Source organism: Ruditapes philippinarum, unplaced genomic scaffold (assembly GCF_026571515.1).
Source record: "Ruditapes philippinarum isolate M1 unplaced genomic scaffold, ASM2657151v2 ctg8411_1_1_1_1, whole genome shotgun sequence".
Classification (NCBI taxonomy): Eukaryota; Metazoa; Mollusca; class Bivalvia; order Venerida; family Veneridae; genus Ruditapes; species Ruditapes philippinarum.
Genome location: NW_026858869.1, coordinates 14,052 through 37,532, shown reverse-complemented (window position 1 = coordinate 37,532; position 23,481 = coordinate 14,052). Strand labels below are relative to the sequence as shown.

At 33.8% G+C, this 23,481-nt stretch overlaps 2 protein-coding genes across 3 annotated transcripts; both read right to left on the bottom strand.

Annotated features, from left to right (window-relative positions):
• Positions 1 to 530: 530 nt before the first annotated feature.
• LOC132754534 (double-stranded RNA-specific adenosine deaminase-like) lies at positions 531 to 20,024 on the bottom strand. 2 transcript variants are annotated; one of them, XM_060745173.1, is made up of 15 exons: positions 19,049 to 20,024; positions 15,235 to 15,364; positions 14,229 to 14,352; positions 13,695 to 13,879; positions 12,875 to 13,022; positions 12,363 to 12,514; positions 11,714 to 11,864; positions 9,635 to 9,824; positions 7,255 to 7,348; positions 6,688 to 6,831; positions 6,153 to 6,253; positions 4,519 to 4,701; positions 3,310 to 3,443; positions 2,616 to 2,722; positions 531 to 1,519 (listed from the first exon to the last, which is right to left on the bottom strand). In XM_060745173.1, the coding sequence occupies exons 1-15, from the start codon at positions 19,737 to 19,739 to the stop codon at positions 1,285 to 1,287; spliced, it is 2,769 nt and encodes a 922-aa protein (XP_060601156.1). In that variant the 5' UTR covers positions 19,740 to 20,024; the 3' UTR covers positions 531 to 1,284. The 2 variants fall into 2 exon arrangements, with proteins under 2 accessions (XP_060601156.1, XP_060601157.1); XM_060745174.1 differs by lacking the exon at positions 19,049 to 20,024 and adding an exon at positions 18,009 to 18,061.
• A 2,118-nt stretch (positions 20,025 to 22,142) lies between these two features.
• On the bottom strand, positions 22,143 to 23,174 carry LOC132754536 (heparan sulfate glucosamine 3-O-sulfotransferase 6-like). Its single transcript, XM_060745177.1, has one exon. It carries the CDS (start codon positions 23,172 to 23,174, stop codon positions 22,143 to 22,145), a length of 1,032 nt encoding a protein of 343 aa, XP_060601160.1.
• Positions 23,175 to 23,481: the final 307 nt, after the last annotated feature.

The window sequence follows — 23,481 nt, the reverse complement described above, 5'->3', positions numbered from 1 at the left end:
GAAAATACTAGTTCATTTGTGCTTACTAAAAAAAGAAATATACATATATATATTTTTGTTTTGTTTTTATTGAATTTCAAGTAACATCATATGACACTTTACCAAATTTACTGTTGCAGGTATTCTAGTACATTGTACATTATTTTAGACACAAAAGGACACCTGAGTAGAACCACTGACCTAGCTAGCTGGATAGCTTCCTCATATGAAAAATTTCAAGGTACCAGGTTTGAGCCTAAAGAAGGGAGTTTCATATGTATAATCAGGCCATATTCAGGTCCTATGTTTACCAAAGATAAAGTTTCAGGATGAAATCTGAGAGGAAACCAATTTGAAAACGAGAGTCAGGACTGCAGCAACAGCATCAGCTTAGTGGGCCTTTAATTAAAGTTTTGTTACTAAATTTTCATGAATTTTTTTCTTATTAATAAAGCTATATGATTTAACTTGAGTAAAATTTTTTTTTTTTTTTGCAGTTTGAACTTATTCCTAAATTTTATCCCAAACAAAGGTTTGTTGATGAATACATTTTTTTTTTGTATATGCAAATTACATAAAGTTTATTTGGTACAACAATATGTCAACATTACAAAACAATGGAGAAGAAACGAAGATAAGGTCGACTTTTTAACCCTGAATTTTACAATGGATAAGGACTGATATTATAAATATATGCTTTTTATTGCAGGACTGTAACAGCTTAATTGAGAAATTAAGAAAAAATTAAGAAAAAAATATTATCCGACTTTTTGTTGAATAAAAGAAAAAAATTTACAATGAAAATTTGATATCTATTTAATGGTAAGCATGATACATGTATATGCAATCTCATTTCTTTTTGTCCCTCGCAAAGTATGAAATTCCTATTGTATGTATAAAATATGTTAACAGTCAATGGAATATATAGAAGGAGACTCCAGGCTGTCACTGCAGCTTAAAATACCCGGTCAAATACAGTAAAATAGCTGTCATCTACATTATTATTCATTAACAACATATACATACATACTTTGATTTTTTTCCTACAATACATTTTGACAAAAAGATACTTAATTGTTTACATCTATAATTGACTAACATTCATTATCCTTTCTGGGCTTTCTCAGTCATTTAACAAATTGCGTTAACCTTGGATATGCACACAATTGTCACCAAAATACCAATCCTAGAAATCTCCGTCCAACAGCCAGAAATTTCACAAAACACAAAAAATGCCCAACAAGCCCAAGACTAAAGTCTGTCTGGCTCCCAATATGCTAGTAAAAAAACTCTATGATGCTCTCATTAATTCAACTGGAACCTGTCCACCTCTCTTGGCATGCTCACCCATGATCCGAAATTTTGTTCATGAAGTCGTTTATGTAAAGCCATTTTAGCCTGGTTATAATGGTCACAATCAGATTGTAGTTTCACCTGCCGGTACGAGAAGTTGATATCTATTGTATTGTCTATAGTGTCTCTATATAAACTCAGTATAGACTTTTTACATAATCTTGACGCACCTACACTCCTAGCTACACTGAAATACAAAAATATTAGTTCATAGGTTGTTATTTGTTCTTTGCTACATTTCATAAAAAGTCCTAAGTGTATCCAATTCCCAAGTCCTAGGAATAAGACCGATTTTCAGACCAACTTTAGACAGTTTCAATTGAAGCAGATTTGTCTTAAGTTTAAGGCTGAAGACATTAATTTTATTTATTTTCCAGACAAAAAGAAAGAAAGAAATATCACAACCTGTGCTTTTTCCTTCAATATGTCAATGTTTATTTGTCTTGCTAACCAGAAGATGAAGGAGTCATAACATGGGAGTCATTATTAAAGTTTGGACATTTTCTTGAAAAGCGAAATTGTCCCAGATTTTTGTCTTTAGACTGATATTAGACTTAGGACTTTCTATGAAACGGACCCCTTCAGTCGCTATTTTGTTCTTACTTCTATATGTGAAATAGAAAATTATTTCAAAAAGTTTGTTGATGCAACTTTGCTTATGAATTTTTTTCCACTTGAATGAAGATACATACAAATCAAAGCACTTTCTTTCAATGAATATTACTGGTTCTAACCACCAAAGACAAAAATTATCACATCATGTGATGAGAGCTTTAAAAGATCGTGAATGTTGTAATTAAGGGTGTAAACACACAGCGAAATTTTATATATGTATATAATAATGCTTCTAAAATAATTTTCAAACAGCGAAGAATATGTAAAATATGTACTGCAAATATTTGTGCACATTATATGTAATCATTATAATATATGCTTTCATTTCTTCCTGAAAAATTTAACATAGACTTCATAGAAAATAAATTTCTAATTATCTCCCTTTATTAACATGAAATGTAAATTCAGTAATATCTTTACAAATGGAACTTACAATATAAATAAATCTTCATTTGAGCATTATATTTATGATATAAAACCATAAAAAATGACTTACAGGATCTTTAAGCTACATTACACCAATCAAAGTGTAAATGGTCATCATACAGTTAAAATACAGAACAAAGGTTAAAAATATACATGTAGTATGAAAAATTCAACATACAAAACATTTCATGTAACCTTAAAGAATAAAAAAATATACACTACATAAGAAAGTTATGTTATACGTTTTTGTAGTTTTTCCTATAGTGCCATCCGTAATCTCGGGTTCTTTGTCACCAAATGACCAGTTGATACTGAGTGGTCGTGCCTTTTCTACAACACGTGTTGTATCCTAAAAATAGAAAAAAACTTTCATCAACGAAAGTGGGGCATATTAAAAATAAATGTATTAAATAATTTGGGTTTGAGTTGTACTCGGGTTGTACATGATGTATAAGTCAAGTTGTAATTTCAAGAAATCAAATCAGTATGGAAGAAGGTTAAGTACAAGATAGAAATTTCATTCATTTAATTGTTAAATAAATGGTGTATTTGTTTGTTTGGTTGTTTTTAATTCCAAACTTCAATTAATTTTTTATTGTATATCTGCGGTAAGTCCAACTACCGGTAACTACATGTATCTCTTCTGGATAACTATCCGGTTATTAAAAATGTTTCCACTAGTGACCAACCTTTTATCCAATATGGTATCTAAGTCAATCAGGTGGGAGAAAAATAATCATTACACTTAATGTCCTTGATCGATTATCACAAGGAAATTTTCCTTTGCCCGACCAGGCATTATAATGTTGGCTAACCGACTTGAAATTTTTATCTTATTTTATCCCCCAACATTATAATTGACAGTTCCAAAAATGGGAAGCTGGACAAGTCCATTTAAGAGAAACAGACGATTTAGTGGTTAAATGTATGACTAACCTGGTGTGAGGTGACACCTAGATCAGGATGGTTGACATGGTAACCACACGGTAATTGAGACTGTAGTGGTGTTGTGCTATGATCTATACGACAACAGACGGCACGCGCCAAATGACCAGCATTATATAGATTTCCTGTAACAAAAAAAAACATTAAAGATATACTTTGCTCAAATTTGATGTTATAAACTTTTAAGCTGCACAGTCTCTTTGTAAATATTAAAATAAACATGTTTTCACTTCACAAAAAGTAGATATGTTATGTTTAAAATCCTAAACACTATAGATGGTCACAATATGAATACAAAGTGTCATTAAACAAGAGGGCCATGATGGCCCTGAGGTCGCTCACCTGTATATAGGCCCCCAGCCCCCCCCCCCCCCCCCCGGGCCAATTTTAACCCAAGGGCTTTTATTTGAACAAACTTGGTTCCATAAGAAGATGTTTCAAGCTAAACATCTAAGTTCTAGCTCATTGGGTTTTTTAAAAGAAGATTTTTTAAGTTTTTACTGTACACATATAGTTAATATCTTAACTTTAGCTATTTGGGTTTTTTTAAAGAAGATTTTTTAAGTTTTTGCTATACACATATAAGGAAAATCAATGACCCCCTGGGGCAGGGCCAATTTTGACCCCAGGGCTTTAATTTGAACAAACTTGGTAGACACCCCTTAGAACATGTTTCGTGCTAAATATCTTAGCTCTAGCTCTTTGAGTTCTTTAAAAGAAGATTTTTTAAGTTTTCACTATATGCATATAGGGAAAATCAATGACCCCCTGGGAGCGTGGCCAATTTTGACCCCAGGGCTTTTATTTGAATAACTTGGTAGACACTCATTAGAAGATGTTTCATGCCAAATATCTAAGCTCTAGCTCTTTGGGTTTTTTAAAAGAAGATATTTAAAGTTTTTTCTTTCGGAGAGTTCTGCATGGAATTAAATTCTTTGAACAAGTTTTAAAGGTGACCACCAAAGGAACATTCCTGTGAAGTTTGGATGAAATTGGCTTAGTGGTTTATGAGGAGATGTCAGCTAAAGTAAAAGTTTACGGACGGACACCAGACGGACGCCGGACAAAAAGCGATCACGAAAGCTCACCCTGTCACTTTGTGACAGGTGAGCTTAAAAAGTGTGTACAATCAAACTTACAAAGGAAATTTTTATTTTGATATCTGGTAAGAAAAAGTAAGCATAAGAGTGAAAACTATACCTAAAACAATAGACTGTAGATAAACCGGTTCGTACACTGTTGATAAAAGCGCACCCTGTAGACCTAACACATTCCACTGACATATCTTGTCACTACACGACATTACCCGGAGTCGCCCCCCTTGTTGTATACCATCGTAAGTCTGAGTGACAAATTCTGGTTCCACTGGAATGGTTCCCTCTCCTAATAAAAAGTACAAAACGTCAAACAGTTCAGTGGAGAAGATGTGGTAATGATAAACGGAAATAATAATTTTGATCAGACATAATTTTTACTTTTATTTCTCTTCTCATTATGGACTGAATATTCCCATTTGGAACCTCAGTCACCAATATTTAGTTTTCTTTTTATAAAGACAATAATTGAAAGTCAACCAGAAATGTGGTGGATGTTACTGATGATAATTCTGATTTGCCAGTATTGTGCTGAGCATCGAAACATCACAGTTGTAGAATCATATGCAAAAATGATGAATTTCAAAATATATAAACTATTTTTGTATTGTCTCAGACACCTGAAGGTGATAAAGTTGCAAATAATGTTACTTATGTGATGTCCTTAGGGACAAGTTTATACCGCAGTGAAATTCAGCAATTATTGTTCTTAGAAAAATTCCTTAAATCTTATCATTTGGTAAAGTAAGTGTGTCCATGCCAAATCCCCTCCCCAAAGGCCCCAGCCCTATCTGAATTTATTATATGCTTAAAAATAAAATATTGAGAAATATTAATGAAATAAATAAATATTTTCTTTTTGTTTAAATTTTCACAAAAAAAAATAATTTTCACTGCAGTGAAATGTATTTTCCACATTTTCACTGGTAACTTGCCTGACTACTTTCTTTTAAATTCAGCTGATACATAAAATGAAGGGGTATGTTTTTCGAATCATAAGGTCAAAAAGAGAGTGTATAATAAACAGAAAATTCAACTTTTTCAATAAGTTTATTTTCATCTTGTGGTATGAAAATCATCATATTTTATACCATTCAATGACATGAAATCCAGTATATTTACAAGAAACTTGAATATCCTCTCTATATATTTACAACTTTTCAGCCTGTATTATAAAACGGACAAGTGACAGGGATATATATGACCTAATAAATTTCGACAACCGTGCTTTATTATAATTGGCGTACACTTTTTATTTTAAGAAGCATGCATTATCTGAGATATTGAACTATGTTTTATACCCAATAAATCCTATAACTGATGTATAACAGTAAAGGAAAATTAAATGTGCACGCCTCCAGATGAGCCAAAATATTTCAAAAAAAATAAATATTGAGAAAAATGTACTTAAATTTTAAGTAAGGTAAAAACATTCAAGATCCAAGTTATATGTTCATGTTATGTGTGGTTTAAGACGGATTTTGCAGTATTTTATTAAAATATTTCTACTGCGTTACTAACCAATCAGGGCTATTTTTGCATATGTTTACAAGCTTTTGGTTATTTTCTTGGATTGTAAGAGCTGATTTCAATATGCAAATTACTTAATTTGTTCATCTCACAATATTTTACTTTTAAATACATTTCCAAAATTTTCATGAAAATAACCATGAATCAGGAGGCTTGCTACTTTAAAGAAAAATCACCACATCATGTGTCGAAAAAAAGGGATAGCATTACCATTTTCCTGTTTTGCTCTGAGTAGACCTTGAGTTTTTAAATTTGAGAAGACTGGACGATGTTCACTTCCTGAGCAACAAGTTCCAGCTGCCCCTCTGTCACTGTGTCGATAGAAATAATACACTTTTATTATCTTATTACCTTACATTTACCAGTATTTAAACAATAATTTTTTATTATAATCGACCCACATTCAAACATGTCTAAAACTACAATGTATCATTAAAACCATCAGCAAAGTTTGATAAAGAACAAATAAAAAACCAATAATAAATTCCATTAAAGTGGACCTGGTGACCGTATTTGTGACGCATAATGACCTATGTACAAAACTTGTTACTTTTGATAAGATAAATTTTTCGACAGATTTTTCTGAACTGAGAATTCTTTAAAGTTTAACAAAATCTAAATTATAAAAACTGACTGCAGGCCAATCCTGATAGCTCACATATGCTTGGCTGAAGTTGTTAATCTTTCAAAAGGAGACACGTTATAAATTAAAAAAGAAAAGAGTAAAGCAACCAACTCTACAAACCTGTGGGTAAACAAAGCCCCATCACCACAGGGGGCTGTAGATATATAAAGATGAAAGCTAATGCCCTCTTTGAACCTCCATTTTCTCTGTCTGCTCTTTTCAATGATAGGTAAATCTTTTGTTCGAAGTAGATAGTATAAAAATCTGGAACCGAGATAATATTATATACTTTGTGTGATAAATATTTAACTTCCTCAATACACAAAATATGAAAGATATGTATAATCTATAGAAGATATCAGTTTACAAAACATAAAATTAGTTTCCCTATAGCCTACTTGTGTTTTACTGAATATCACTTAGGACAAATAGATCAAAACCAACAAATTTAGATATCAATGCATGTTTCGCTTTATTAGCTTCGTCAGTTGATACATAAAGAAAATGATGTAAACTTACAAAACAGACGTCTATGTTAAGAGACGTCACATTTAGCGCGTTAAAGACGCTAAATAATATTACAATAAGATAAAACGTCTATTACTGTTCTATACAATAAAACGTGTGCATATGTATGTATAAACGTAATTATTTTGCATAGCATATGAATATCACTTTCATAATTACCTTTTAAATCCCCTCCTAGCTAAAACTTCAGCGTGTGAGTCGTTGAGCACCATCCCATCATCTGTTATATGACTTCCTTTCACACATCTGTTACCTAAAATAGTGCAGCTATAGTGTAAGTTAAAGTTTAAAGTGTAAAGTTTCTTGCTCAAGGAGACAATGGCTTGCCCCTGATTGGGTTTTAAACCTATGCAGCCAGCAATCTTTAGATTTTAAGCCTGGCACTTAAACCATTTGGCCATGCCCACACCTCTATACTGTTAAAGATTCATCTTGATATCCCTTAAGTCGACAATGGACAGTTCAAAACAAGAGCTGTCAGAAGGACAGCGCGCTCGACTTTTTTAGTGCTTGCCTATAAAACAAAACTTTGACAGTTAAGGGCACACAAGACTTTAACTAGGAATTTCTAAGTACAAATCAAGAAACATTTTCACAGAGTTATCTTCTCTTGCTTACAGATAGGTCTCATGATGGCACATAAGAACTCCAACTTCCAAAGTAATATCTCAAATGGTTAGGTCAACAAGTGGACAAGAATGAAAATTTTAACTGAGTTTCTAAGTCAAAAAGGGCCATAATTCAAATAAAATCCTTAACAGAATTACCTTCTCCTGCCCATGTTTGGGACCATGATGGTAAACAAGTATTCCAACTTTCAATTTAATATCTCAACCAGTTCAGTCAAAAAGTTGACTGGTACAAAAAACTTAACCAAGATTCTAAGTCGATAAAAGGCCTTAATTTTTAAAACAAATCCCTGACAGAGTTACCTTCTCTTGCGTACAGATGGGGGTAATGATGTGAAATAGCATTAAAAGTTTCAAAGCAATATCTCAAAGGGTTAAGGCAATAAGTGGATTTTACCCATATTCAATGTATTTTCTAAGTCAAAAAGGGGCATAATTCTGTCAAAAACCTTGACAGAGTTATGTCCTCTTGTCTGTTGATGAAGGTCGTGATGGTAAACAAGTATGGTCAGTTTCAAAGCAATACCTCCAATGGTTTTGAAATAAAGTGAGGTGGTACAAAAAACTTAACCAAGCTCAATACACTTTCTAAGTCAAAAAAGGGCCATAATTCTGTCAAAAACCTTGACAGAGTTATGTACTCTTGTCTGTAGATGGAGGTTATGATGGTGAACAAGTATGGTAAGTTTCAAAGCCATACTTGTAATACTTCTGAAATAAAGTGGGGTGGTACGAAAAACTTAACCAAGGTGTGACGCCAACGCTAACGCTAACGCCGACGCCGGGGCGAGTAGGATAGCTCCCCTTTTCATAGAAAAGTCGAGCTAAAAATGGAAGCTGGACAAGTTCATTAAGATGTTCAGCAGGTTACAAGGGGTGTTCAGGAAATAATGAAAATACCTTATTATCTCCCATATTAACTGTTGTATTCAGTTTATTTTATTACAATCCTTCAATATACTCTCCTCCTTTCTCTACACAAAGTTGCAGTCTTCTGCACCATTTTTTTCCCAAATGCTTCTCAGAAGTCTTCTTTAGATATACCCCGTAACAGGTCTTGTTCAAGCATATATTTGTTTCCAGCTAAAAGTTCTCTTTTAGTTAAGAAAATAACCTGAAGTCGCATGGTGCTAGATCATGACTATAGGGGGAATGTAGGAGAGTAACATTCCAATACTCTGACAGATACTGAGTTACAGCCCCTGTTTTATGGGCACTATTTTCATTATATACTGAACATCCCTTGTAAGGATTAAATTTATGCAAGGTTATCATATTCCTATATGAGTTAAGGCTTTTTTAACAAACAAACTTTAATGCACACCAGGTCATTGTTGATATCATAATATACTAAAGCTGCAAGTATTTTCTATCAGCATGTGCAATGGAAGCATAAACTTTATTAATATAGACTAATACTTCATAACATTTGTCTTCAAAACAAAATACAGTATCATTCTAGCAAACCATTTTTAATCCTGTCCTTCTTTTCAAACATACCAGATCATTTTAAATGTTTTATATAATTTCTTTCTGTTTGTTTATCTAGATTTTACACAAATTTTAACACATTTTTGGTCATTTTTCTCAAGTTGTTCCACACAAGTTATCATGGATAACTAACCAGTAATAATAATTTCTCCATAAGTGACTGACCCACATAATTTGTGAATGGCAGTGAGAGACAAATGACCAATAAATGACCACTAGACTTATTGCCGGAGACCAATTACTGTAACACAGAAATTTTGCCTTGCCTGAGGCGACCCTTGGACTACATATCTGGTGTTTTCCCTATTAAGCTTAGCAGTCAATAATACGTAAATTCTGTACAATAATCATATTGCATGATTCCAACATAGGCTACCTGAAAAAAAATTGAAATATATATTTACAAGCTTCACAATTACCTGAGCCAACACTGACCACCCTGTATACACCAGTCTCTCTATCGAACATTACTATGGCAGATGTTACTTTCCTACCAACAAGAGATTCAGGTGTTTGTAGCAACAGTTCATCCACTTTACGTCCTGCAGCCATAGCTACTTTATCGTAATGATTAACAGCGACTGGCATGACACTGTTTGTGGTATTTGACTGAAAACAAAATGTAAAACATAAATCATGTATTAACCCATTACTTCATATACACGCCTTTTAACGCCTTTATAACCCCCCCCCATTTTGTTGTCTCAAATGATGAAAAAATGCGTTATTTAGGCCCCAAACACTTGTTTTTGTTTGAGAAATGTTGTTAAAAAAAGTGACCTCTTTTTCGGCGCGGCCGCCCAACCAAAAGATACATCAGGGTGTTGCCAGAAGAGGGATGTGCCCCCTTCTGTTTGGGGGGGTTTGAAGGGGGGCGGAGTCCCCCTCATCGCCAAGAAAATTTTGGACTTGTGAGAGGCTGTAAATGACCCCAGATTGATCATAAGGTAATGTGTAACCAACGCTGAAAAGCATTTGACTCTATCTCAATCCATTGAGAAGTTGCAGCACTTTGAAATCAATTTTGATGGAAAAAATCAACGCAAAATAGTGATTTTTGGCAATTTTGAGATGTCCCCTCGTTGCCATGGTAACAGAAAATTTAAGCCTGAGCATGTTGTTGCAAGGGCAATGGTCCAGTCAACATTTGTGCCAAGTTTGATTAGTGTTGAAGCAGTTTTTATAGTATTATAGCAATTTGAACTTGTAACGGGAGACTTTTCAATGAAAACAGCCATTTTTCACAAAATGCTCATGAAGTAATGGGTTAATGAAAAAAATAAAAAAATCTACAAAACAACAATTTTTCTTCAAATTTATATGACAGGCCATGTATAAACATGAAAAAACGCGATTTAGGGTAATTTCAAGTATTTTCATCATTTTCTGTTAACCCATTACTTCATATACACGCCTTTTAACGCCTTTATAACCCCCCCCCCACATTTTGTTGTCTCAAATGATGAAAAAATGCGTTATTTAGGCCCCAAACACTTGTTTTTGTTTGAGAAATGTTGTTAAAAAAAGTGACCTCTTTTCGGCGCGGCCCCCCAACCAAAAGATACATCAGGGGGTTGCCAGAGGGGGGTTTGAAGGGGGGCGGAGTCCCCCTCATCGCCAAGAAAATTTTGGACTTGTGAGAGGCTGTAAATGACCCCAGATTGATCATAAGGTAACGTGTAACCAACGCTGAAAAGCATTTGACTCTATCTCAATCCATTGAGAAGTTGCAGCACTTTGAAATCAATTTTGATGGAAAAAATCAACGCAAAATAGTGATTTTTGGCAATTTTGAGATGTCCCCTCGTTGCCATGGTAACAGAAAATTTAAGCCTGAGCATGTTGTTGCAAGGGCAATGGTCCAGGCAACATTTGTGCCAAGTTTGATTAGTGTTGAAGCCGTTTTTATAGTATTATAGCAATTTGAACTTGTAACGGGAGACTTTTCAATGAAAACAGCCATTTTTCACAAAATGCTCATGAAGTAATGGGTTAAGACATTTAAAGCCCAATTAACCTCATAAATTGGTACATTTTTCTTCCTTAGAAAAAAGCAAACATTGTGTTTAGTAAAGATTCTTTCTAGTTTCCCTGAGCTAAAGTTTACAAAGATTGTGCAAGGTTATCTTTCTGTTAGGTTTAAGACACATTGATACTTTTGAGATCATTTGGGAATTCCCAGCTTTACCGGTAGAGGAAGATGTTAGGTGCACCTTTGTACATTAATCCAGGCAAAAAGCAGACACCGGAGTTGAACAAAATAATTCTGAAAGCTAGCTGGACAGCTCCTCATATTGAAATATCCAAAGTCCCTAGCAGGATTCAAACCCACAGTGGTGAAGGGTCCTTGGTTCAAATTCATCAATTTTAGTAACTGGGCCACTGATGCTCATGTCTTCAGGCAGCAGCAAAGTCACTGTGGAAGATAACTACTATTGTCCACAGTAAATAATTAAAATATTTCATGAATTCTAAACACTACAATTACAGTATGTTACCTGTGTGGTGACAGCTTTTGGCATTAAGTACTGTCCTCTCTCGGCTAGTGCTTTCAGTACGGCCTCGGCAGCTTGTACATTGCCTTCCTTCTTACTGGCTGCACTCACTACAGGGAAAGTCTCCTCCCCAAGTACAGCATATACATTAAATCTGATTGAAATAAAAAAAGTAAGCATTATGATTGAACTATTACTTCATTTGTTTGTTTTTCTATGATTTAAACTGATTTTTTAATTCTGATTTTGCACACGTTTTGGGACATACCTCAGCAATCTAACCACCTAACCAGCTTTCATGGTTCAATACATTTTCTTTTTCTTTCCTTATTCAGTTTATTTCACAATTGACTGATTTATTTCAAAGTTATTTCAAAATGTATCTTTTTTCTTTTCTTTTCTTTTTTGGGGGGGGGGGGGGTGTGCATTGTTTTTATATCACAGTCATTTGGCGACTTTTCAGCTTTACTGTAGCTTCCTCACATGAAAGAATCCAAAGCCACTATCAGGTTTCGAACCCACAGCGGTGCGGGGCAAGTGGTTTAAAGTCAATAACCTTAACCACTTGGCCACAATCGCCAATCTACATATGAATCATTAAATAAACAAATGTTAGGTGTGATATATTTGAAGAATATACAGATATACTTACACAGGTTTATGTGGCGGTCCAGTTTGACTGGATTCAAACCTCAACTTAATACTGGATTTCTGGGCATATTCATTCAGAACACTAACAGGGTTTTTTCCTGGAATGCCAAGTGTTGATTTGGTCTTGACTTTACCTACAGGTATCGCAGATGACTGGAAAATAAATCATACATTGCAACTGAAAACTGAAATAGCTACATGTATATCATAACTTATAAAGTTGTATTGACAGGCTTCAGTATAAACTTTGTAAGCTTATTCATAAGACACAAGACATAAGACTTAATATTGAAATACAATGTATTGATGAAATAAAATGTGTATTTCCATTTTCTGTATTTTCACTGTAAAAAAAAATTTTTTCACTGCAGTGAAACATATTTTCTGTATTTTCACTGGTGTCACATCATTATTTACATATCTGATTACATCATTATTTACCTCTCTGATTACATCATTATTTATCTCTCTGATTACATCATTACTTACCCCTCTGATTACATCATAACTTACCTTAGTATCTGGGAACAATGCTTGAAGTGCACCTTCCTTCTTTAACTTACTAAGGGCAACACATGCTGCAAGTTTCTTTGATTCCTTGGCACTTCCACCTTTCACACTTGGATACACCTGGCTACCTAGCTTTACTGCCATTGTAAATCTAAAAATACACAACAGAATTCCATTACTAAAGCTTAACCTGCTAGCAGCAACAGATTTTTCACATAAAATAATTCTGTGTGATTGGTAAGGCAGTAAGAGCCAATTGATTTAAACTTTGAGTAAATGACATATACCACTGGCCATGGAGGCTGTCATATGTGTTTAAACTTTACTAAAATGAAGGTATAGTTAAACTGAATAATACATTAATATATTACGGTACAACCTCTGCATTGCAACACCCTTTGGGAGACAAAGAATATGGTTGTTGCTCAGATGGAAGTTCTAAGGAAGTTTATTTTTTGTGAAGTATTTAAAACTGAGGCTATTACTCTGCAAATGGCCACTTTGCCGAGGTTGAACTGTATTTAATATAAAATAGAACCATTATACAAGGGCCTCTATACAGAGGTTGAACTGTATTTGATGAAATGTAAAATAGAACCATTATTGCTCTACAAATGGTCTCTCTACAGAGGTTGAACTGTATTGGATGAAATGTAAAATAGAACCGTTATTGCTCTACAAATGGCCTCTCTTAGACTCTACAGAGGTTGAACTATATATGATAAAATACGAAATAGAACTGTTAAAATTGTTCTACAAAGGGCCTCTCTTTAAAGGTTGAAATGTATATTTGATAAAGTACAAAATAGAACCTATCACTAACATGGGCATGTGAGGTGGTCCATCTTGTGAGATAAGATCAAAACAGACTTCCTGCTTAGCAAACTGTCCATACTCCATGAGGGCAGAAACGGGATCCTTGTATGGTATGGGGTTGGAGATGACCTCCTCTGAACTTTCTACTGGCAGAGTCTCTGCAACCTCACTACATCCCGATGAACCAGCACCCTTTGTTATATATCAATAATAATGATATCATTAAATAAATTATCTCAACGACAAGTGGAAATTTTCACATATAAATCTACATTTATGACAGTCTGTGGCGGCGTGCCCATGGGGATATCGTGTCAGAAAGTGGTATTTTGACTTCCATACAAAAAACTATATCACTATAATTTTACTAATTGCCAAAACATAAAAGAAGCAGATCACTCAGCTATGTTGTAAATGAGTATCTTGTTGTAAAAACTTTAACAGGACACCAAAAAAAATTTAAAAAATGTGAAATGAAAATAATAATCATTTTAAGGCTTTATGGGCCTTTTAAGGGTTAAAAATATAATAGGCAACATACAGATGCATTTTGTACACTAAGTAGCTGAAGAGCTCTTTCAGCCGCTTTTATCCTGGCTTCATGTTTAGAATTTCCCTTTTCATTACATATTTCTGTCTCGCCAAGCCGGGCCACAGCAACAAATCTAAAATAATTGATTACATTTAAACAATATTAGTATAAAATAAGCATGTGACAAATGTTCTTTTATCAAAGAACACTGATAAATATGAAAAGTCACATAGTGGAATAATATATAATAGAATTGAGACCTGTGACAGTGTCACCAGCATCAATGATGAATACAACAGTCTTCACGAAAACTTTTAAAAAGCACAGGACATTCGGGCCAGTAAAATATCAAATCTTACTGGACCTGGTGATTTTTAGCCGGACCAAATACATAGATAGGTAATACATTGATGGGAACAGGAAAACACTTTATCATGCTTCCCTTGATAATTTTGAAAGAAGCATAATACGTCTTGTATTCTAGGCCATATGTTGACAGCTTAGAAAAATCTTTAAGGACCAAATGTTTAGGCAAAATTGACTAGAATTGAACATGAACAACGCAATTTGCTTCAAACAAATCACTTTCACACAAAATATTTACTTAACTCAATAATTACAAAATCATAGCTAAATAATTACCATAATAAACAATGGTTTAATTTCCGTAACTGTACGGTGTGGTACGGAAAATATCCAAGAAAAAAAATGGCAGCCTCCATTACTTAATACAATTTAGACATCTCTCGCAGTGTTTTGAACATTTAGGACAGAATTGATGGGTTTCATTTGCAAAAAAGGCAAAAAGATCAATCTTTTAGAGAACCCTGCTTCATTATTTTGATGAATTTTTCTTATAATATTTTTTCATGACAAAAAATCTACTGGTCCGTCGGACCACCAACCTTGCCATAATCACTGGACCGATGCTAAATTTAGTGGCCTCGGACTGGCGTGAATTTCGAAGACTGATACAAATTAAACAGAAATAATCATGTACAAAGTGTATACATACACAGGTTTATGTGGTGGACCACTCATAGAAACTATATCCACCTTGGGAGGCTGTCGATGCTGTACCCCATACTCCTCAAATGCACTGATTGCATTCTTGTTCAAATTTTTTCTACCAGCCATGTTCATGTCTGTGGAAATATAAAAAGTAAAAAATCAATTTATTGCAGAGACATAGATAACATCTATGTCTCTGCTTATAGCTTGTATGGTAAAATTGCATTATTAAGGGCCAATATGGAGCCAAAATTTGGCCCCGATTCCACTTACCAAAGTTCATATACTTTAAAACCTTAGGTCAATATTGGCAGACATAAGGCTATTTTTATCAGTGTAAAAGTTACCGGTTTCATATATATCTCTGTATAAATTGTATGTAAAATTGCTGACAGGTGGTATGTATAGCAGTTAACTTTGGTGTCAAAGGATATGTTAATCGGTTGAAGCTTATACTGATACAAAGCTAAGATCACAAAGCTTTTCATTGGTGTAAAAATTTTGAAATTCTGACAATCAATTACAATAAATTGGCAGTTCCTAAAGACTTAGATTTTAATATTTATGTTTGGATATTTTATTTTACCAATCAGTCAGATAGTGTTTACAATTAGATTTACCTCATATGAAATATATAGATCAAGTAATAAATAGAATTCTTTCTAATAAAAAAATATTTAATTGGTATACTTTTTTAAATGTTTGTTTGTTTGATAAGGTTTTATGTCATTACGACACAGTATAGGTCATTTGGCGACGTTCCAGCTTTACTGGTGGAGGAAGACCTCAGGTGCCCTTCCTGCATTATTTCAGTCACAAACGGGCACCTGAGTAGAACCACCGACGTTTCATAAGCTAGCTGGATAGCTTCTTCACTTGAAAGAATCCAAAGTCACTGTCGGGATTCAAACCCACAGCGGTGAGGGGCAACAGGATTTGAAGTGTTTTTTTTTTAAATGTGATATGAACTTCTCAAATAAAAAAGCATACCATATAATAATTATTGAAATTGTACTTACTTGCTGTTTTTGATTAGTCCAACACTTTTATATTGCAGCATTTATATAAATCTACTTAGCCTTAAGAATTACTCCTCTTACATATTTGAGCTTGTTTTGTCTCTGTGTAGAGAATTGATTCTCATACAACCTGATTAATTAGCAACTGAAATACCCAGGGTGAGAGTGGTTTCGTCAAACTATCGGTTTTGCGAACTGATCTTATATCATAAAACAGGTAGTGGTTTCGGCGAACTTAATTTATATAGTACAAACCATATCTGTTGTATAATGGGCACGCCAATTATCATGGTTTATCACACTTTGTCATGCAATTAAAGACAAGATATTGAAAATTTAAACCTATTTTTTATTATTTTCTTTAGTATAATAATAATATTTACATAAAAGCATTACACAATAAAAAAAAACAACATCATAGAAATATATACACTTATATAAGTAAAACCTGAAAAATCGAATAATGATTTAAAATGTTTAACAAAATATTGATGATAAAAAAACTTCATATATATGACCCATGTCTTCTTTGCCTTTAATTACTATATAACATAAGATAGACAAAACCACTTTCGCAGCTCTTCATAAATTAAGTTCGCCAAACCACCATCATTCAAATACCAATACATTGTAGACTAATTATAGCGAGCTCGACGAGCTGGCCCGAAGGGCCTGCTCGCAAAGCGAGCTTTACGGTAACGCGAGTACCTGCTAAGTGATGGTTTTGAAAACTTTCGTCCAAAGTACCGAATTGGACACATCGCAACCTTTCGAATTTAAAGATAACGATAAAAACTGAGGAATTCTGACTGAAAACGGATGTGTAGACTGGTCACCCGCGCACGTCTATGGGAACCATAATTGGACAGGGAACCAGAATATCGGAAGCTGTGTATAAAAAATGAAAATCGAAGGCGCCATTTTGTTTGAAATCTGATAAATAAAAACAATTTTTTGTCGAATTTTGTTGTGAAAACTATCTAGAATGAAAGAAAATGGTCTAACTAAGAAAATGAATCCGAACACCAATATCTTTTATTCAGTCGTTAACGCTGTACAGACGTTTAAAGTATTGTTTACGTGACGTCACAATGTAGCGCCAAACAGCACATGCAAAACAAACAAATCAAGTACGCTATTTCAATGTCGCAAACGTATTAAGTTTTACATTTATTTCACTTTAAATATTCTTTATTTCGCTTGAAAAATTATAGAGTGAAATAAAATAAACAAAGTTTTATCAACGTTTTCAAAACTCGTTATTCATTTCACGACAGGGGCGGAGCCATATTTAACACAGTACGTGTGACGTCACACGCACTCGTTACTGCATTTGAAATAAAAATGAGCGATTATTTCATACTATTTCACGTAAAAAGTACATCGAGCTCGCTTTGAGGCTTTGCCTTTTTCATATTAATAATGATCTAAATTCTTTATCTTTTAACTACCTTGTATGATAGCCTAACATTGTATTGGCTTTTAAAATACCGCCGTTACCCTTCTTGTCATAACCATCGATTGATCGGGAGTATCATATCAGAGACATAGATAATGTATCTATGTCTCTGATTTTTATCCGAAAATTATGGTCGAGTTTTGAAACACTTACAATTCATGTGGTTTTTAAAATACAGGTAATAAAATCTCCATAATTCAGCAGATGTCAAGGAAATAATACTTTGTAGTCATCACAAAACATATGCGCTAAACAATCGTTAGATGATTCTATAATTTAATATGTAAATGTAATTCATACTTGCGGCTTTTTATTGACTGCAAATGGTGTAAGTCATAAAAGGGACATAATTACTGATTACTCGTAGAAGAATAAAAACGATTCGCTCCGATAATCACTCGCACCACTTGAGTGACAATTTCCGAAGAGCCTCTACTAATAAGATGCTTATAATAATTTGTTTCCCTAAATACGCAGTTTTCGTGTTCAATATTTGACATACATGTCGAGAAGCATTAATAATGTAATACAATTTCAATTCATTTTTAATGAAATATTTAGAAATAAAGTAAATATTTTCATTTTCTTTATTTCCTCTGCAAACATTTAATTATTTTTTACAGCAATAATGAAACATATATATCGTAATTTCACTTGTATCTAGCCGGACTATCTTCTTCTAAATTCAGCCAATACACAAAATTAAAAGGTCACAATCACATCATAATCAACTATATTGCGGCCAATATATTCTCTATAGCTTTATCAAACATTGTTATGAAATGTAGTTTGTTGGCTTCTTGTGCGCCGTGATGCCCCGATTATTGTGCGCAGTTATAAGCTCATATTTATAAATACAAGAATAAGTAATTTGGCAAAACTGACGTGCCAACTCTTGCTATGTATATCATATTGTTCCTTAGAAACATATATTCATTAAATTCTTTAGAAATGTCAGACACGTGTATAATAATGTTTTAATAATGGATTTAGAGCATGTAAGATATATAACTGCTGAAAAAAGTAGCGCTTAATGTGCAAAAATGTGTCGTAAAGGTAGCAAAATGTAAACAAAGTAGTTTTTGACTTCCATACAAAATACTTATTCATTACAATTATACCGATTGTCAATAAAACAAAAGATGCAAAGATAGTAAATCTACTAGTAAATGGTACATAAGTATTTTTGTGGAAACCGTAACAAGATACAAAACACTTAAAATGTTTGAGAAATGAAAATAATAGCATTTCTGATAGGGCGCAATGCGCCCTTAAAGAAACGAAGTCTATATTACATCAATTTTCATAACATTTATAGATCACACATATTATGTACATACCGTCATCACTTTCCGAGTCATCAGTCCAGGGGATACTTTTCTGCCACACTGTTTGTGTATGTTCAAGTACCGAGTGGAACACTTGGCACGTCCTAGACCCAGGTATGGCATAATCGGTAGAACAATCAGCCGTATTAAAATTACTTCTTCTAAAGTACTTATCCAACGGAAAAAGCGAAGATGGCGTTCTTGATGATACGTGTATTTCGCCTTTCATAAGACGGTTGTCAACGTGTCGTGGGATTATTCTGTTATCATCGACTGCGCTTGTAATATGTCCAGTTCCGAGTTGGCCTCTTTCATCTGCAACAGTTTGGTGGGTTAGCATATTAATCCCTGTCTCCAATCTTCGTCGTTTGGTAGAATCGTATCTTTCCTCGCCCATACCTTCGAATGCAGACAAACCAACATGTTCGAGTTGAAAAGGTTTACTAATATCTGGCGGCTCTTCTTCTCTTACCATACGTTTTCTGTCAGTAACATTTACAGAATATAAACTTAAGTCATTTGCTTTACAAGCAGCTTGCTTGTCCCTGCTAGAAAAACGATCGTGACGTAATTCTACACCTCTTGTCTCTCGCGATTTGTTCCGTGGTGTGCTATGTTTTGATTCAACATAATTATATTGTCGCGCGTTTCCCTTTTCGTGACATGAAGACTCGGTGTGGATTTTCCGTGACCTACTGCTCATTTCGCTCGATGCACTCCTTAGACTTTTGTGTCGTGATTTAATGTCGTGATTTTCATGAGAATCGTATTTATAACATTTAGCTGCTTCTGGTGTCCCTGTCCTTATTCCGCCACGCTTCTCTCTTAGTCGTTTTATTAATGCTTAAATAATTCCACATCTAAATCTCTCTGGATTTTGGATAATATTTTGTGCCAAATATATCTGTCAAGCAAAATGTTATTGTTGTTTATGAATTTTGTTTTTGTTATCTGATTTTACATAATACGATAAATGAAACGTGTTTACTTTTCGTTTAGTCAATTGAAATTACCCTTTATACCATGAAGGAAGTTTTATTTAAATCATATCACGTACTTGGATAACCCACTGCGCGATCTAATATCCCAGATTCTTTTTTTTTTCAGGGTCATAATCTTGCTCTAGAGGAGAAATATTGCTCATACACAAAATATCACAGTATCTCATTGCGTAGTACAATTAGTTGGACTAGTCGTAACTGTTCTTTCTAGTAATACTTTAAGGATAATATTTTCTTAATTTCGTTTTGTCAGAGACTTTTACTATTGTAATATGAAGCTACATGGTTTAATTGACACGTATCAATTTAAAAAAGCCCATTGATTTACAGTTAAAATGAAATCCGAATGAATATCAACAAATATAGATTTTGTACTTTCGGTTTCCTCAACAATTATAATACAATGAATAAGTACACAAAAACGTTCTGTTTTCTTTTTTAAACTGTAAATTTAGCTTGTAACCCTAGTACGAAATTTATAAACTTCAGCATTAATTTTACTTACCACTTGTTTACATCAGGGTATTTCAAATAGGACTTCTATTTCAAAGTTTTTACATATGCATAATGTTTATAATTGAGGTATTTTATTTACCTAGCAAAATTCAATAAGCCACGGTTTTACCGTGTATATCTATAGTATTCTAACACTATCGGATTAAGCGTGCATTATTCTACAACAATGCACTCGCCGTTCTTATTATCTCCCTCTGTATTTTCACATTGAGGGCGCCATTTTGTTTGAAAAATCTGATAAATAAAAACATTTTTTGTCGAATTTTGTTGTGAAAACTATCTAGAATGAAAGAAAATGGCCTAACTAAGAAAATGAATCCGAACACTAATATCTTTAATGCAGTCGTTAACGCTGTACAGATGCTATCGGCCTTCGTGATTATATTACTACGCATTTGAACTCAAACCGTGCATTATTCTACAACAATGCACTCAGAATTGATATCTATTTCCTAAATCTATTAACGCAGGAATGTGAAAATGACGCAACAATTGTGCAATTCTAAAACGAAAAGTAAATTTACCGTATATTAAATTAAAAGAAATGAATAAGCGCATTCGGTTTCTGAGACATATATTTTAAACAGCATCAAAACATTTCCATGAAAGTGTTTATTTTTCAAGATCATTCGTGAAAATGAAGACTTGAATGACTAACGTAAAATATGTATTTCGTCGAATAACGTTTACATTGTATTTTGCATTAATTATGGTTGTACCTGAGACATCTACCAAGCTACTCGTGTCATATTACACTTAATTAAAATAGCTGATAAAATGTGACCGATACCATATTTACAAGATAACGCCGAATTCGTGAATGATGCACTGAAGCAACATTGGTTACCTCATATAAAGAAGCCTGAATCATTCGTTATCTGCTTTCTTCCCGTATTATACGGCACTAGTAACTTGGCAAATGTCTAATGTATACCGAATATGAAGAAAATAAAGTTTACGATGCGTTATTGTACTAATTACTTTCGACGAAACAGAAACGTCCCCTTCAAAAACGAAAGTCAGCTCGTCATTCTCACGAATGATTTTTAAAGATGAACATATACCTGGAAATGATTGTCATGCTGGAACTGCTAACTTTTGTAAATGTCAGAGCAGAGGTACAGTTTGCAAATGGCCGTAGAAAGGATTTTATGATCAATCAGAACGAAAGGGAACTGCACAGTCGCCCGATTCAGTCCAACGCTCTTACAGGGCGGTTTCATTAGAATTCCGGTACGATGTAGTTTAGATATTATCGTTAACACCATGCAAACATTTATCAAAGAGCACCTACGGGGTTGTCCTACATTGCCATAGTAACTGTAAATAATGCAAAAGTGTAACTATACATGTATATGTGTACTTTATTTTTTTTATCTGCCGGATTATCAATATAATACATCAAAGTATAAGTGTTTAATATTGCATTCAGATAAGCATATAAATAGATTTAAGAAATGAAATTTTTGCGGATATTTATCGGACACCCTTTGTAATTTTATACTTTTTTTCAACATCTGGCAAGACAAAAAAGGTATATTTAAACAAATATCAAAATTTAATCACACATGCAGTTAAAACATAGACATCTAATAACCCCAATCATAACTTTTGTTTATCATCTTGAAAAACATGTTATTTCGAGGTTTAAAGAAGTTTTCAAGTTTAATTTTCAAGTCTTTTTTTAAAGGTGGATGAGGCATTCCTTTCTTTTTATGCTGGCATTTCGCGACGCCATCTCTCGATAGAACACAGTATTTTTGTCTTTTGGCATTATAAACAAAGTTGTTTTCAGTAAAAAACCGGTCTACTCCTAAAAAATCTTCTAACTTGTTTAATTCCTTTACAGGATTGGTAACAAAAGTTAAACTATCTAAAATTAGAAATTGCGACAAATTGAAATATTTTAACCAGATTTGCATGTGCCTTTGGTAATTTGAAACCACAATAAGTCGAGACGTTGGGTCTATGTCTTTATTTGGCCCAGCAGTTATCGCATCTTCAAAAGAGAAATTTCCAATCCTATACTCAGCCTGGTATTTCCACATAACATATTGCGACAGTGCTCTTGCAACAGGCTCTCTCACAATGACAATCAGTTTCATTGACGGGTCGAACGCTCGGACTCTCTCGGGAACGCTGGATGTGAAGAAATATTCGGTACATCTGGACACAGTGATTTGATGAGCATAACTGCAAGGCATCAAATTTTTATACCAGTCATATGACTTGTCATCGTAATAATGATTGAAATATCTCGTGTCAAACGGTCGTACTGTGCGCGCGACTATTGTCGGATGTTCGTTGATAAAACTCATCAAAGCTGTCGTCCCACCTTTTGTCATTCCAACTAAGAGTGCTTTTGGAAATCGTTTCTTCATGCACAGTATTTTACTTCTGTTTGGGCTCGATTGACTAGTTAATGAAGCAATTTTACTTACATTTGTCCAATTATAAGACTCAGTCTTACAGCTACATGTCTGATTTACAAGAAGACGGCGACGGTTGTCACCTCGCTGAAGGACCTTTTCCAAAGTTTTCTTATACTTAATGTTAACTGGTTTTGTGGTAACAGGGTTTGATTTGTACGAGGCATCAATGACTACCTTATCCGAATACATGTTAGTAACTGTTTTCAAAGTGTATAGAGCAAACAGGAGTATTATTAAACACAAGATTAAAGGTCGTGATGATCTTGTTATTTTTCGTCGGATGATTTCCATTGTCCACAGTTTTAGTCTGGGATGATTCTATCTTTTATACATTAGAATGTAAAGTTTATCAAGTACAAAATATTGCGTTTTTATAACCAATCTCACACAGTTGCCTTCTTTCTATGTTTGTAACTGGCGTGTATATATTTGAACTCACACGCTTGTCTACAATTAATTTGTTACTGATATGTTATGATCATCTCATGTAATTCCG

Excerpts from the sequence above, each read along its gene's own strand:
- LOC132754536 (XM_060745177.1), bottom strand. The coding sequence starts at position 23,174 with ATGTATTCGGATAAGGTAGTCATTGATGCCTCGTACAAATCAAACCCT.
- LOC132754534 (XM_060745173.1), bottom strand. The coding sequence starts at position 19,739 with ATGAGCAGTAGGTCACGGAAAATCCACACCGAGTCTTCATGTCACGAA. Across the intron at positions 6,832-7,254 it reads GCTAGGAGGGGATTTAAAAG|ATTTTTATACTATCTACTTC; the intron begins GTAATTATGAAA and ends TCTCGGTTCCAG. Across the intron at positions 1,520-2,615 it reads ATAGGAAAAACTACAAAAAC|TGTAGCTAGGAGTGTAGGTG; the intron begins GTATAACATAAC and ends TTTGTATTTCAG.